Consider the following 15760-nt stretch of genomic DNA (forward strand, 5'->3'; position numbering starts at 1 on the left):
ATCCTGACTATTAATAACTGAAATGAGGTGTAAAGAGTGAAGGAGGGGCTGGCCTGATGGAGACCCTCTTCTGGTTCTGATTCTGGGGTGCGAGTCAGTCAGTGAGGTCCGTGGCAGTTCTTCAGTTCTCTCCTCACCTGGGGGTCTGGTGGGCGTAATTGGGGGATGGGGGCTTTGTGTGCTCAAGGGCACTGGACAATAACTGCAGTGTGCTTGGAGGGTGGAGCAGAGCTGGATGCTGTGAGAAGGTGGGTGGAGGCGGGGCAATAGGGGGGCAAGATGGGGGTTGCAGCATCAGCAGAGAGGACCGTATGGGGGGAGGGGTGGACGATTGAATCTGATGAAGAATAGACATTCACCCACTTTTTGGTCCCTTGGGATTTGGGTTCCTTGTGGCCCTGCTCATGTTCTTCCACTGCAACTGATCCTCCACTTTCATTCCACATCTGGTTCAGGATGTGTCCTAATTGGCCATAAAGGTCAAACACTTGCAGGGACAGAAGATAACAGAGGGGACACATTCACATGTGGAAATGTGAGCAGACAGCAGTGTGATTGCATCGTGGCAGAGAAACATGCCGGACATGAATTAAATGTACAGGTGAGTTACTGTTACAGATGGAGGTGTTGTTTACATGTTGCTATGCAATGGGCCGTGTTCCGTTGGGAGACACCTGCTCCACAACGCGATGGCGACCAGCTGGCAAGCAGCAGGAGCCAACTGAGCTCCAACGCTTCCGAGTCTCTACCCCACAGATCCTCTCAAACCAGCTCACATGCATTACAACATCACGCATTATCCGTATGTGACGCGCTGAGGGAGAGGTGGACGGGGGAGCTAGCTGCTAAGCTAATGCTACGGTTAGCACGGCGCAGAAACACGACCGTTGGAATAACCGAGAAGTCTCTAAAGGAGGGAAAGGACGTTGTGGTTGTGTAGATGTTTTAGGAGAAGTGACTATAGATGAAAACGATTGTGTGGAATGATACAAAGGAAAGTAACTTGGCTCGTCTAACGTTAGAGCTGGAGAAATAAACATTACGCTATCGGAAAACGGACTCGCTGCAAACCGGAAGTGAGACAACAGGAAGTGAGAAAAGACGCTTAAACGTCACGTCATCACGTAAAGCGTTTCCAGACGTACTCAATTTATTAATGTTGATGTAAAATAAATATATATGAATACATTTTGTTGCTGAGACGCTGTGTATACGCTCGAGAATAATTACAAAAACAAGAGAAAATAAAACAAATTTCATACAACTTAAGAATTTTTTGGGATTTAGATTTTGTCATACGATCTGTTAATGATTATACTATTGAAATAGTTTTCGTTTAAGCCCCAACTTCATTATTTTTTGTAATATCAGTTATATTTTAATATATATAAATACGATTTAAATGCAACTTATAAACGACTCTACGCGCATATTAGTAGTTAATAAACAGTGTGTAACTGACATGTCAGTTGGCTGTTCATGATGCCCATAATGAACCAGCTTCTCACCGCTAAACTGGTTCAAGTTAGGAAATCTGATCGGAGGTCAAGTTTGCTGGATTTAAGAAAACTTTTACCGGATCCTTGAAAATCCATTTCTTCAAAATAAAAAACAGCATTTCATTATTGCGATGTGACATTAACCAATACATCGTCATAAAAGCAAAAAAGAGCTAAATCTAATGATTTATAAATTTAATGATAAAAAAACACGAATGAACACCTCAGAAACCCAGACCCTTGGCCCACCAACAGGATGATCACTTGATGATTCTATTAATAACTTGTAAACAAAATGGCCTGAAGGGAATTCTGAATGCTGCCTCGTCGAAGGCTTTCTGATCAAAATAGACTTTTAATCACTTTTATCATTAAAAGTCGATACAATGCTTAAATGCTTCATACAGTTTTCAAAAGATAACTTATGTGTCTGCAACTCAGTTTTTGTTTGCAATTGGGTTTATTTTACAAGTTTAGGCATAACGTTTTCATCTTTTTAAAGTCTTTCAAAAATCCCTAATATTTATTGTGAATTGTTGCTAATTTGTGAGGAAAAGTAAATTTGTAGAAACCATTATGCGTGATGTTTGATGTCTTTTATTTTGAAGGGATGCCTCGGAAGCTCTGTGTCTTATTCAGTGTAACTTTGCACCTTTGGCAGAGCCGGGCAGCAGTAACATGCGGAGCAGCTGATGCTGCGCGCGGGCTAAAAATAATCAACGTTTTACACTTCGACTCTCACTGTATTCTTGGTCTTTTCTCTTTTTGTCTTCTCTTCTTCTTTTATATTTTTGACTCCGACATCTGGAATGAAACGTTGTCATTAAGGATTATCACTTTTCTTCGAGGTAAGAGACATTTGACTTTCAATTACACTTGATGTTGGAATTTAACTCTACTTGGTGAACGTGATTTTTTTTAAAGGTTAGCTGGAGCTGTATTGAGTGTTTTATTGTGGTGGGTTTGATAAACAGGACTGTAGTCGGACACAGGTTTAGTTTTTGGTGGACGCTGTACATTTATTTAAAGCAAAGCACAGACATTAGAAGTGACACTATTGAAACTTTGTGTTGGAGAACAGCATATTTGTATGATTTCAATAATTCATAAACCAATTCCAATCGTATAATATTAATTATATAAGTTTGACAAAAGCATCACAACTTTAATAGAAATATCTCTGCAGCAGTATTCTATTTCCCCATCAAAACGTCTGCAAACGCAGTCTGTCCAAAACCGTGAAAGAATTTTTCAAAATTAACGTCAAGGTGTCTCAAACAAAGATGGCCGCAAGGTGCAGCCATTGGTGGCCATCTTGGTTTTGAGTTCGGAATTGAGACATAATGTTAGTGTATAAATGTAAGCTATTGTTTGACAACGACGACAAATCAAGCTTATTGCAAAATAACATTACTAAATGTATTAATTTTCAGAATTAATTCTCTACAAGCACCGTGTAGCCGTTAGCTGTTATGCTACATGACCATGTAGCCGTTAGCCGCTATGCTACATGCACCACTGAAATAGCTCTCGTGCCGGACTCTGGGCCTAGAATTGTGTTTGAGTGTGTGGCCCTGTGTGAGTGTGCTTGTGTTTGTGCGCTGAAATGTGCGGCGTGCCTCAAAGATGTCTGACCTCGCCTGCACGATCGTGGAGCCATTGCGTAGCACGCCACAAAGGATGTGTTCACTCATTGTGTCATTTAGAAGCGTTAGGATTTGAGGTGTTTTTTTTCCTCCCAGGTCGACTCGAGGCTCGCGCGTCGGGGGCATGGCCCTGTCGTTTTGCGGCAATGACCGGGGCATCAACTCCTACAGCGTGGCGGGGGGCATGCTCAACAATGGCTGCTTCGTGGACGCCCTCAACCTCGTCCCCCACGTCTTCCTGCTCTTCATCACCTTCCCCATCCTCTTCATCGGTAGGTTGCGGAGACAGACGCACACATCTTTTGCACAACGTATCCTAAAGCCCCAATCGTATAGAAATGAAATAATAACCAGCGAGGTCGCGGACATGATCTCTGTGATTCTTCTTGGCTGCTGGGAAGGTTTCAGGAGGACCTGCAGCATTCTGAGGGTTTGACTCTCAGTGCGTTAATGAGAAATCGTCAGGGTGGAACATTCTTCTTAATGCACGTTAGCGCTCTGATGGAGTACTCACGCCGCCCCCCTCCCCCCCCATGTATATTAGCTTTATGGATGGGAGCCGAGGTGGAATTATCAGCAAAGTGGATCTCCAATGTGCCTCACCTTGCATCCCGCTGAGTCGGCTCTACCGGAGCCTTAAGTGCACGTGTGGGCGTCGACTTAGTGAATGGACCCGCCCACTTGGACGCGCACACCAGGAGCCTCAGATCGAGACCAGAGACCACCGCCTTGTCTCAGCAGGGACGTGTTGGGGTTTAGTTTGTGGTAGAACACGGTGTCGTGGTCTTGTTGGGTCAGAAGATGCTTCCCCCCCCCCCCTCTCTCACATTTATTTTTGGTGATCCAGTGGTTCAGAACCGCTGGATGTAAACAGAAGACCCGCGTTGGACGTCTTCAGCTCCGTGGTGCAATGATCCAGCGCATGATTCTGAAATAAGAACGTTAGCTGCTAATTGAATGAATGGATGCTCCATATGTGATAAGTGCACGTAGAGCCTGTTCTACAGAAACAATTAAGATGAAACAGACAAACAATTCCGGCTTCATCCAAATGCACACAAATGGAGATCAATATATTTATAAGATTTCCTGAGTAAAATGAGTCACTATGCGCTCATTATCATCGATTAAGACAACCTAATTGTTCATCTTGATTATCTGATTAACTCCCGATACAATGGTTAATAATTAACCCTTTATATTCAGAAGAAAATAATGCAAAGGAGGAAGAGGAGGAAAGGAACGAGGGATGTGAGAATAGGGAAAGAATTGAAGGAATGAAGGAAAATTGTTTAAATATTTATATAAAGTGTAGTAAAACGCTAACAAGCCGCTCCTCCTGAGGGAGGGTAACATCCAGCTTTATGTTCTGTGTGAATCCTTCTAGAAGCCTTCAGTCTGCTCCCCGAGGACTCGCTTAATGAGGCCTCCTGGTCCTGGTTTTTTATGGTCTGTGTCCCATGAGCAGGAACAAACCTCGAATACAACCCTGCGGTACCGAGGTCCCATAGTTAAACTGACCCGAACCTTCAGGGACTAGATTAGTGTTTGACCTCCAGATCCTTGAAGAATCTGAACTTTGAGTTGAGGTTCTATAGCTTTCGCTCTGACAACGACTCATTGTTCAAGCACCAGGCCAAGAACCGCAAGTGTTTTCATGGTTCTCCTTTCCCGTCTGTCTCTCACGTCCGTCCCGTCAGGTTGGGGCAGTCAGAGCTCCAAGGTGCAGATCCACCACAACACGTGGCTCCACTTCCCCGGACACAACATGCGATGGATACTCACCTTCTCGCTGCTGTTCGTCCACGTCTGCGAGTTCGCGGAGGGCATCGTCTCCAACAAGTGGGACCCAGTTCTTTCTTTTAACGTGTCCGTTTGTTGTTGTATTTTGGACGGGGTGATTTTATCGTTGGTTTGCCTCGCGCCGCAGGGAGATGCTCACCAACCACCTCCATCTCTTCATGCCGGCATTCATGGGCTTCGTGGCAGCCACGACGTCGGTGGTTTACTACCACAACATTGAGACGTCCAACTTCCCCAAACTGCTGCTCGGTGAGACTCGCTCTGATTATCCGGCCTGGACTCATTGGACTCGATTGGACTCACAATGAGAGCAGCAGTGATTCCTTGTTTCTGTGTCCGCACAGTCCTCTTCATCTACTGGGTGCTGGCCTTCATCACCAAGTCCATTAAGCTGTGGAAGTTTGCAGAGCACAAAGTCGGCCCCCAGCACCTGAGGTTCTGCATCACGGCGGTGCTGGTGGTGCTGTACGGACTTCTGATGGCCGTGGAGATCAACGTCATAAGAGTCAGGGTGAGACCATTAACTCACCCAACACCAGGGAATCCATAGGGAGTAGTAAGGGAAAAATAAACAAAACCCCTTTTTCTGAACTGTATTTGACATCTTCTTAAATATTAATTGTGCTATTTTCATTCCTTCATATTTTTGCATCTTTTTTGTGCTTGGATTCATTTTGTCCCTTTCTCTCCCCGTAGAAATACGTGTTCTATGCCAAGCCCCAAAAGGTGAAGCCTCCAGAAGACTTGCAGGATTTGGGTGTTCGTTTCCTGCAGCCGTTTGTCAACCTGCTGTCCAAGGTGGGCTGGAACTCACCACGATTATCCGAAATATGATATAAATAAGAGTTATTGATATAGAAGCATCAAGTTAGCAAGTGTCTGTTCATGTTTAGGTCTCACAATGATTATCAGAAGTCACTTGAGAACCAGTAAATGCTGAATTGCATCTTTACAGTCCACGTATTGGTGGATGAATTCTCTCATCATCGGAGCCCACAAGAGGCCCATCGAGCTGAAGAAGATCGGCAAGCTGCCCATCGCCATGCGAGCCCTCACCAACTACCTGCGGCTCAAAGATGCCTACGAGGACCAGAGGGTGAGCGGATGAACCCCCCCCCCCTCCGACAACGCTGCACCACCAACGTCATCTCAATTCAATTCAATTCATTTTATTTTGTATAGCCCAAAATCGCAAATTACAAATTTGCCTCAGAGGGCTTTACAGTCTGTACACATGCAACATCCTCTGTCCCGAAACCCTCACATCGGCACAGGAAAAACTCCCCAAAATATGAAAAAACCCTTCAATGGGAAAAAAGGGAAGAAACCTTAGGGAGAACGTCAGAGGAGGGATCCCTCTCCCGGGATGGACAGACTGCAATGGATGTCATGTGTACAGAATCAACAATGTAAAAGATGTACAATACATTCAATTTCTCTAACAGAGATGATACAAGTAATTGCAAGTAGCAGAAGAGGTGTACGGCAGGACCACTGCAGGGACAACCTCCATCAGATCGAACCACCATCCACAGAGGCTTCTGTGGGGAGGGAGAGCAGAAAGATGTTGGTTTATGATGATAGTAATATGAATCATATTTAGAGAAATGGTGATGGCAGCAGCAGGTGTCAGCAGAGCCATGAGCCAGGAGTCAGAACCGGGGTCCGCACGAAACTATGATCCACGGAGACCTGCTAGGCGAGAAAGCACAAAAAACTCCCGGAAAGAAGCTTAATTAGTGATGTACATTAATAAAACATGGATGATTGTGGGAGGAGAGAGTGAGAGTGAAAGAGGGGCTCGGTGTGTCCTAAGAAGTCCCCCGGCAGTCTAAGCCTAGAGCAGCTTAACTAAGGGCTGGTCCAGGCTAACCTGAGCCAGCCCTAACTATATCCTCCTCATCTGATTTCTCGCTCTCTACACAGACAGCCGAGGATCCCAACCGCGCACCCTCCATCTGGCGCTCCATGCACCGGGCCTTCGGCCGCCCCATCCTGCTCAGCAGCACCTTCCGCTACCTGGCCGACCTGCTGGGCTTCGCCGGGCCGCTCTGCATCCTCGGCATCGTGAAGTACATGGACACCACCGACAGCTCCCCGCGGCCGCAGCACATGACGGGCAACGTGAGTACGAGTGGGTGGGCGTCAAAAGGTGGATATGGAAAACAATTATTGTGCCAAGATATTCGGTCTAAAGATATTAGGTCAAAAAATATCATTGAAAAAAGTTTTAAAATATTTTGAAAAAAAAGTCAAAACATGTTGGGCTGAAAAATGTCACGGAAAAAAAAATATTGGGTCAAAAATATTTAGAAAAAAGAATTAGGTCAATGAATATTTTGAAAAAAATGTCATGGAAATAAAAATTAAAATAGGGAGGTACAAAAAAGTCATGAACAAAAAATATTTTTTCCATTTAGAAACAAAAAATATTATGTTGAAAAATGTTTAGAAAAAAAGTCCAAAAGAATTAGGTCAGTGAATATTTTGAAAAAAATGTCATGGAAAAAAGGCTAAATATTATAGGACGAAAAATATGAAAAAGTCGCAAAATATTTTTGAAAAAATGTCATGGAAATAAAAATTAAAATAGGGAGGTTCAAAAAAGTCCAAAATATATATATATTTTTTTAAATGTCATAGAAATAAAAAAATAAAAAAAATAGGGAGGTCCAAAAAGTCATGAACATAAAGTCAAAAAATTGTTTTTCAATTTAGAAACAAAAAACTATGAAAAATGTTTAGAAAAAAAAGTCCAAAAGAATTAGGTCAGTGAATATTTTGAAAAGAATGTCATGGAAAAAAAAAAGCTAAATATGTTTTTTTTCAAGTTTTAAAAAAATAGGTTGCAAAATGTTTTTGAAAAAATTTCATAGAAATAAAAATTAAAAAAAATAGGGAGGTCCAAAAAAGTCATGAACAAAAAATTTTTTTTTTCAATTTAGAAACAAAAAATACTATGAAAAATGTTTAGAAAAAAAAGTCCAAAAGAATTAGGTCAGTGAATATTTTGAAAAAAATGTAAAGGAAAAAAAGGCTAAATATGGTAAGCCGAAAAATATGATTTTTTTTTTTTTCAAAAATAGGTCGCAAAATGTTTTTGAAAAAATGTCATGGAAATAAAAATTAAAATAGGGAGGTTCAAAAAAGTCATGAACAAAAAGTCAAAAAAATTGTTTTTCAATTTAGAAACAAAAAATACTATGTTGATTAATGTTTAGAAAAAAAATAAGGTAACACACCCACACATGCATGAATGCTTGACACATGCGCACGCTGCTCGTTAGAGGTTCTGTGGTGCAGCCAGCCAATGAATGACTCACTCCCGGTGTGATGTCACGGGGGCGCGGCCATCATGTCACCAGCAGGACATGATGATGTCTCTGTAATGCACTGATACGCCGGTGCTGAAACGTCACCACACACACACACACAAACACACACGGACACGCGATTACTGTTATAGGCGAGAGGAACGACGTAATGCACCATGGCGACTGCATATCTTAATCAAGTTTTAGACCTCCTCAAAGCGCGAAAGAAGGATGAGCCCGAACTGTTGTGGAGTATTAATCCCCTCAGAATTCAACAATCAAACATTGAAATGTTATACTTGCATTTTCTCACAGTAGCTATGAAATAATCAATTAATCAGAAACTGAAAGATTGTTTTTATAATGATAAAACAAATCTTGTCATTATTAGAGCAGGGGGGGGAAACATCTATTTATGTCGTTGTGTAAACAACTCCCCCAAACAGCTGGATGGAATCAAACGGCTTTGTGCACGATCGAAGTAACTGAAGCTCGGTCCAGTTCAAAGACTTTTGAACCCAACCGGCGACGCTTTGATGCGTGTTTCTGTCGCCGGAGACGAAGAGCAGAGCAGCGCCGCATGGCAGAGCGACGTGGAACATTCCTCACTCACCCCACACGTTAACGAGGGAGGGGAGGGGGGGGGGGATTTAAAATTCATGATATGGGGCCTTTTTAATCACAATAGGTTTAATGGTGCATAACACTAATAAAAATAAATTAAGAAATAAAAAGTTGTTATTGCAACAAAAAATGTCCACAAAAATATCAGTAAACGAATATTTGCCAGCGACATGAATAGAATTACATTTATTTTTCCTCAGGCTGTAAATGGGTTGTTTAAGTTGGCCTTTTCAACATAGAGGTCTACGGGCATTGAGCTCCCAGCTGACTGGTAGTTCTGGTGGTTCTCTGGGCCTCACGGTGGTCCCTGCGTTGTCTGTCGCAGGCGACGCATTTGGGCGTGTACTTCATGTCCTCCACGGAGCTGCTGGAGAACACCTCGGTCCTGGCCGTGCTGCTCTTCCTGGCGTTGGTCTTACAGAGGACCTTCCTGCAGGCCTCGTACTACGTCGCCATAGAAACCGGCATCAACCTGCGGGGAGCCCTGCTGGTGAGTGCTTCAGGTCCGCAGGTGTTTGCCGTGGACGGAGAAGTGCAAAACACAAATGATGGAAAAGTGTGAGAAGAGCAACTAAATGACTAAAGGGTGCACACGGATGGTTTGTGCTTCTATGAGCTTCTGCTCCACGCTATCTTCTGCTTCTTCTAACCAGGCCATGATTTACAACAAAATGCTGCGTCTGTCCACCTCCAACATGTCCATGGGGGAGATGACGCTGGGGCAGATCAACAACCTGGTTGCCATAGAGACCAACCAGCTGATGTGGTTCCTCTTCCTCTGCCCCAACCTGTGGGCCATGCCCGTCCAGGTGGGCGGACCTCGGTTACCTGTCCATTCGTTTCTTCTCACGCCTCCGCCGGTGGTGACGGGTGCAGATGATGTAGTTTCCCCTGTCCCCCCCCCCCCCCCCCCCCCCCCGCAGATCGTGATGGGAGTGATCCTGCTCTACTACCTGTTGAACGTCAGCGCCTTGGTGGGGGCGGCGGTCATCGTCCTGCTAGCGCCGGTCCAATACCTCATCGCCACCAAGCTGGCCGACACACAGAAAAGCTCCCTGGTGAGCGCCCCCCCCCCCAGACGCGTGCGGATGTCCCAGCTGTCAGGTGATGTTCCTTTTTTCATTTTTTTGTGTGTGTCCTCTCGCTCAGGAACACTCGACGGATCGTCTGAAGAAGACCTCGGAGATCCTGAAGGGCATCAAGCTGCTGAAGCTGTATGCCTGGGAGAACATATTCTGTGACAGCGTGGAGGAGACCAGAGGCAAAGAGCTCACCAGCCTCAAGACCTTTGCTCTCTACACCTCCATGTCCAGTAAGGGCCCAAATAAATCCCCCAGGAAGCATGTTGGTTGCTTAGTAACAGGAGATGCGAGAGAGGCGAGGTCGTGCTGTATGGACAATCGGATCAAACACGGGTTTAACAAACAGACACATGTTCACTGATGATCGCTTGGCGGTACGTTTCAAGATGTCTTGATTTTTCCCGCGGGTGTGCTGCCCCCCCCCCCCCCCCTTCTTTAATAAACCTTGTCTTCTCTCCCTCTGCAGTTTTCATGAACGCTGCTATCCCCATCGCCGCCGTTCTCGCGGTAAGACAACGCCAACCTCACCGGACCATGGCGTCCTCCAAGCGCTCTACGTTGGACCGCTACCTTCCAGGTTTACTGAACCCCCCCCCCCCCCCCCCCCGCTGTACTCGTAGACGTTCGTGATGCATCACTTCCTGAACGGGAAGGGTCCCGCTCCGTCGGAGGCCTTCGCCGCCCTGGCGTTGTTCCACATCCTGGTCACGCCTCTCTTCCTGCTCTCCACCGTGGTGCGGTTCGCTGTGAAGGCGCTAGTCAGGTGGGTGGGGTGGTGGAGGTGGTGGGGGGGGGCTCCCGGGGTACAGTACATCTAATTAAAGGAACATGGAGGAAATCTGACAGCAGTGAAGAGAAACTAAACTCCTGAGAGATTACTGGTGTGTCGGTATCCTCACAATCACACCCGCGTGTGTGTCTGTGTGTGTGTGTGTGTCCGTGTGTGTGTGTTTTCACAGCGTCCAGAAGCTTGGTGAGTTTCTCCAGAGTGACGAAATTGGAGACGACAGCTGGAGAAATGGAGACATGTTCGTTTCCATGGAAGCAGGGAAAAAGACCCCGGGGGGGGTGAGTGTCGCCGAACACCGCGATCAACCGACGCGTTTATTTTTTTCGCGGTGACACGTGAACCTCAAGTGGTTTTGGATTCTCTTTCGGCTCCTCCTCTCAAACACAAACAAACCTGCGGACGAAAACCATTAAGATGTAAAAAGTGTTAAAAATGTGACATCGAATTGGAGTCGGACGTCTTTCATGGTGACAAACCCAGAACCACAGAGGAGCGTTTAAAGGACTTTGTGATTAATGAGGATCTTCTAACAGCCCAAAAGAATCCAAACATTTGTCCCGTGTGTCAAACAAAGCCCCCTGAAGAGGTGCCAAGGCGTCGCTCAACATTCCTTCCGTCTTAGTCCAGGTAATGAGCGCCGTATGACATCATCGCGCTGGATATTTTTCCCCGTTTAGAAGCTCACAGCGGCACCAGCTGGGGAGTTAAAACCAGGGGGGGGTCGTCTGCTTTATGTTCGTGTTACTTTACGCCGAGCTATTTCTCAGAAAATAAGTCCTGCAGGACGTCTCATGAGTGTCGATGATGAGAAGAATCCCTCAATCATTCATTTGCTAAGAGACCCGAGACTCCGCCCCCTTCCTGTATTCCCTCTTCCCTTTCTATTTTTGAAAAGAGGCCCAGAGAAGATCTTGAGTTTGTGGGTGAACGATAATTTCAAATCCCCCTCCCCCCCTCCCGTCTCCCCCACCCCCCCCTCCCCCCTCTTCCAGACCAAAGCCATCAACAGGAAGCAGCCCATGCGCTACCAGATGGACAACTACGAGCAGCCGACCCGGCGTCAGATGAGACCCTCGGAGACGGAGGATGTGGCCGTGAAGGTCGGGTCGAGGTTCACGTGTTGGGGGAATGGTTGAGGGAGGGGGGGGGGGGGGGGGGGGGGGACACAGAGGACTCAGAAGACTTTGGGCTTTTTGGTCTTAGATTAAAAAAAATGTGGGACCACGCGAAGAACTTCGTCATTAGCAGGAGGCGCCACGGAGCTTCGGGGGAAATAAGGGCGGAAACTAGTAAAACGAATAGTTTCATTTTAAAATGAAACCAATGTGAACCTCCTGCTCCCTCTACTTACATTTTTGTTTTTGTGACGGTAAAAAGCTAGATGTGACTTTATAATAAAGATATTAAAAAGATAATATAGATAAAGATAAAAAGCAGCAATAAAAGCCGCCTCGTGGCGGGAATCCGTTGCCCCTTAAAGGGCCTCGTGATGTCCCCCCCCCCCCCCCCCCCCCCCGTGGAGGCCGATCCTCCGGTCCCGTCCCCGCGGTGTGCGACACAGAGAGAGAGTTCAGATTAGTTTCTCACTGACGCAGGTTAATGTTGAAGCTGCAGGTGTTGCACAGGTTTGGGGGCGGAGCTCTTGTATGATGTCATCATCCCACATACTTTGCTTCCCACGTGGTCCTTTTAGCGCACGGGACCATTTCCTGCAGATTCTCACTTGATTAATACAGCAGTGACTCGTCATGTGACCCCGTTTCACAGACCCCCCCCCCCCTGTCTGATAGTATCTGGCTCGCTTTCCCTCCCTCACAAACATTATGGTTGGGGCTCATGTGGGGGCCTTAAGTGAGACACAAAGAGCTCCTACATTTGAGTTCATATGCAGTGTTTTGCTTACACAGGAAAAAAATAGTTTTTTAGGCTCTTTGGATGCCGCAGGGAGGTGAGTGGGGGGGGGGGGGGGGGGGGGGGGGGCTCGGTGGGGCTGTCAGTTAAAATAAACAAGCAAATGCAACAGATGGGAGGAATGTAAACTCTAAACTAAACCAAAGTGGAGGCAGGAAGCAGGCTGATGGATCGCCGAGGCTCTGATCGGCCTCCATAAGATGCCATCATGCCCCCGGACTCACACTGACACGACCTCATGACACATGACTATACGTATGTGAGGGTCAAACAAAGCTCATTGCATTTTGAATAAAACGACACATTTGACCAGAGGATATTTGAGTCCAACTCGAATGTCTAACGTCTCCTGAATAAATATTCATTTATATTCTCTCCGTCTCTGCAGGTGAGCAACGGATCCTTCACCTGGGGAAGCAACCTGTCCACGCTGTCCGACATCAACATCCGCGTCCCCACCGGTGAGTCCGGCCTCCGCCGCCCCCCCCCCCTCCTGACAAGGTTAAAAGTCTTTATCCAATCGGCGCGTTAGCTCATCTAAACAAACAATCTGCACTTAGTCGCACGCAGAGGTCATGGGAAATGTTGACCTCCAGCGGGAGTGTGAGTGAATGTGAACGGAACGTGCTGACGGGGGCCAGCTCTCGAATGGCGAGTCCAACAGATGGTCCGTGAGGTGTGTCACGCTTCCATCTTCCCTGGGGAGTCGGCGGAAGCCCCCCCCCCCCCTCATGCACAGGGTTGGTTGTTACGCAGCGCTCTGGCGTCACTTAAAGCGACCGCCGTGTGTGCGTCTTGTTCCTGTGATTTCAAAAGGAGTATTTGAGGGGGGCGGGGCTTGTGGTCACAGCTGCCGGGCCGATGGTTGGATTTATCAATGGGCGACGCCTCCTCTCTCTGTGTCCAGGTCAGCTGACCATGATCGTGGGCCAGGTGGGTTGTGGGAAGTCCTCCCTGCTGCTGGCGATGCTCGGCGAGATGCAGACCATCGACGGAAGAGTCCACTGGAGCAAGTAAGACCCGACGGACGAGCCGGGGCCCACCTCCAGTACCGGGGGGCCCACATGTCCATGTGTGTGGTCGTGTGAGACTGTGGCTCCGCCCACCTCACACAGCACATTGTTTACTTGTTGACCCCTGTTGTGTGTCTGTGGGGAGCGCCCGAGGCAAACCGCTGCCCGGCTGGAATTCAGAACGTCAGCAGTTTTCCTTTTCATATTTCATGTTGTTGTACGTCTTTCTGTCTTCTCACTATGCTGCTTGTGCACAGAGGGAAACACATTTGAAAAAGACCTAAAGTCTCACTCAACCGAACAAAAATGCTGTCTAAAATGACGCAAAAACGATCGTTATAACTTTAAGAATGAATATGCTAATGATTACAGTTTGATTTGACCGCATGGGGCAGCTGTTTTTGTTTTGTAAACCTGCGATAAACCCGATGAAGTGGTTTTTATCTGTGAAACTGGTTTTTCGAAATGTTGTTCGTGGCGTTTAAAACGTGCACCGACGCTCCTTGTGGCCACAGCGAGTATTACAGCAAACGGGTGAGACCTTTATGGTCCCAGTTTCTCTTTGTTTCAGGACTTCTTTCCTAGAGGACGTCTGAATGTCAATCAGACGTCTCTGCTGCACACTAAACTTTCCTCTGTGTGTCTGTGTGTGTGTGTGTGTGTGTGTGTGTGTGCCCTTCTGTGCCTCTAATTATGGGACTGCACACGTGTGTGTGTGTGTGTTTGTGGTTTCTCTCTCTTTGCCTCCTGCCTTCTTGCCCTATCAGGCTGCCTGATAATGAGACGCTCCAGGGGAACATCAGGTACTTTCTGGTCCCTTTCCTCATGAAATATAATAATAATAATCGACACATTCTGTAGACTTTCCATTTCTACTCTTCATCCATTTGTCTCATTAACGGGGCGTTTTTAACATCTTTTAAGTAGCTCAATCCGCTTCAAAGACCACCACCTGCGCCATGTGATCAGCAGCCGGAGGGCTGTCGGCCCGCGTGGCGCCGTCTCCATGGCAACAGGATCTCGACGACATTATCACCGCTGTGACAGACAGGCGTGCTCCTCTGCTTTTTATTACCTACTTGGGCTTCTCTCAGTTTGTTTTACGAAGTGACGGAGGACGAACCGGGAACAGCTGAAAGGAGGTTTATGGCGCACAAATATTATTTTAAGAGACATTCATTAAGACGCACATGAGTCCACCTCCAGAGCCGCACAGCGTGCCTCCTTCAATTTGGGCTCAGATCTCGGGTTGATGTTACATGAACATCTGCAGAACTGAACCTTTCAGGACCTTCTTAAGGGTTTATGGCCCTTACAGGCAGGGACCTCACCACGTCCGCGGCTCGTCTTCTCCTGGGGGGAAGGGGGGGGGGGGTTGATTCCATTAACGGTTATCGGGGAGACATCCTCGTTATCTGGTGTTTTGGCAGCAAAGCACTGCTCGTTCCGTCGTGTCTCTCTGCCCACGTCTCCATTTCATCCTGAAAATGAGGTCTTCGCCTCTGTCTCTGTCCCTCTGTCTCTGTCTCTGTCCCTCTGTCTCTGTCCCTCCGCCTCTGTCTCTGTCCCTCTGTCTGTGTCCCTCTGTCTCTGTCCCTCTGTCTCTGTCCCTCTGTCTCTGTCCCTCTGTCTCTGTCTCTCTTATTGCATATGTCCACTCATAGTCTCATGTGCACGTGGTTGATTGCCGTAGACTCGTTCTAACGCGGTGACGTGACTTTGACAGTTGGTCAGTGGCAGAGGAGTCTGACGAAGACATCAGGAGGTAGACGCCCCCCCCCCCCCTTGTCTCCCGTTTCCTGTTTCAGACTTGGAGTGACCCTTGACCCCTTCCTCACCCCCCCTTTGCTATCATCTGATTTAACTCTGTTTCCCAAGTATTGTAGTATCTCATGCTGTGTTGTTCATGGACACACACACACACTACATTTGATTAGTTTGTGCTTTTTTTATATTATTGAATTAAAAATAGTTAAAATAGTGTTAAAAATGACTTTTAGTCTTTTTGCAGAATGCATGAGGTTGAAAAGTTCAACTTCTCTTTGAGTAATGAAAGATGACGTAAACGAGAGAAAAAA

The 15760-nt window shown here is 46.7% G+C and overlaps 1 protein-coding gene across 8 annotated transcripts in view; it reads left to right on the forward strand.

The window, feature by feature from the left end:
* Positions 1 to 15760, forward strand: part of abcc9 (ATP-binding cassette, sub-family C (CFTR/MRP), member 9) — a 31621-nt gene that overhangs the window by 1178 nt on the left and 14683 nt on the right. Inside the window, exons 1-21 of one of the 8 annotated variants that reach the window (XM_037461112.2) lie at positions 374 to 601; positions 2328 to 2347; positions 3242 to 3417; positions 4846 to 4987; positions 5076 to 5197; positions 5293 to 5459; positions 5645 to 5746; positions 5904 to 6044; positions 6875 to 7072; positions 9212 to 9376; positions 9540 to 9695; positions 9810 to 9944; positions 10036 to 10198; positions 10435 to 10475; positions 10589 to 10731; positions 10928 to 11036; positions 11751 to 11858; positions 13058 to 13130; positions 13577 to 13682; positions 14450 to 14485; positions 15409 to 15447. In XM_037461112.2, the coding sequence (XP_037317009.2) occupies positions 3270 to 3417; positions 4846 to 4987; positions 5076 to 5197; positions 5293 to 5459; positions 5645 to 5746; positions 5904 to 6044; positions 6875 to 7072; positions 9212 to 9376; positions 9540 to 9695; positions 9810 to 9944; positions 10036 to 10198; positions 10435 to 10475; positions 10589 to 10731; positions 10928 to 11036; positions 11751 to 11858; positions 13058 to 13130; positions 13577 to 13682; positions 14450 to 14485; positions 15409 to 15447 (2294 nt within the window). In that variant the 5' untranslated portion in view covers positions 374 to 601; positions 2328 to 2347; positions 3242 to 3269. Of the gene's footprint in view, positions 1 to 373; positions 602 to 1986; positions 2348 to 3241; positions 3418 to 4845; positions 4988 to 5075; positions 5198 to 5292; positions 5460 to 5644; positions 5747 to 5903; positions 6045 to 6874; positions 7073 to 9211; positions 9377 to 9539; positions 9696 to 9809; positions 9945 to 10035; positions 10199 to 10434; positions 10476 to 10588; positions 10732 to 10927; positions 11037 to 11750; positions 11859 to 13057; positions 13131 to 13576; positions 13683 to 14449; positions 14486 to 15408; positions 15448 to 15760 lie in introns of those variants that run through there. The other 7 variants (XM_062559318.1, XR_009942771.1, XM_037461111.2 and 4 more) reach the window with 7 other exon arrangements.

This window comes from Pungitius pungitius, chromosome 2 (genome assembly GCF_949316345.1).
Source record: "Pungitius pungitius chromosome 2, fPunPun2.1, whole genome shotgun sequence".
Taxonomy (NCBI): domain Eukaryota; kingdom Metazoa; phylum Chordata; class Actinopteri; order Perciformes; family Gasterosteidae; genus Pungitius; species Pungitius pungitius.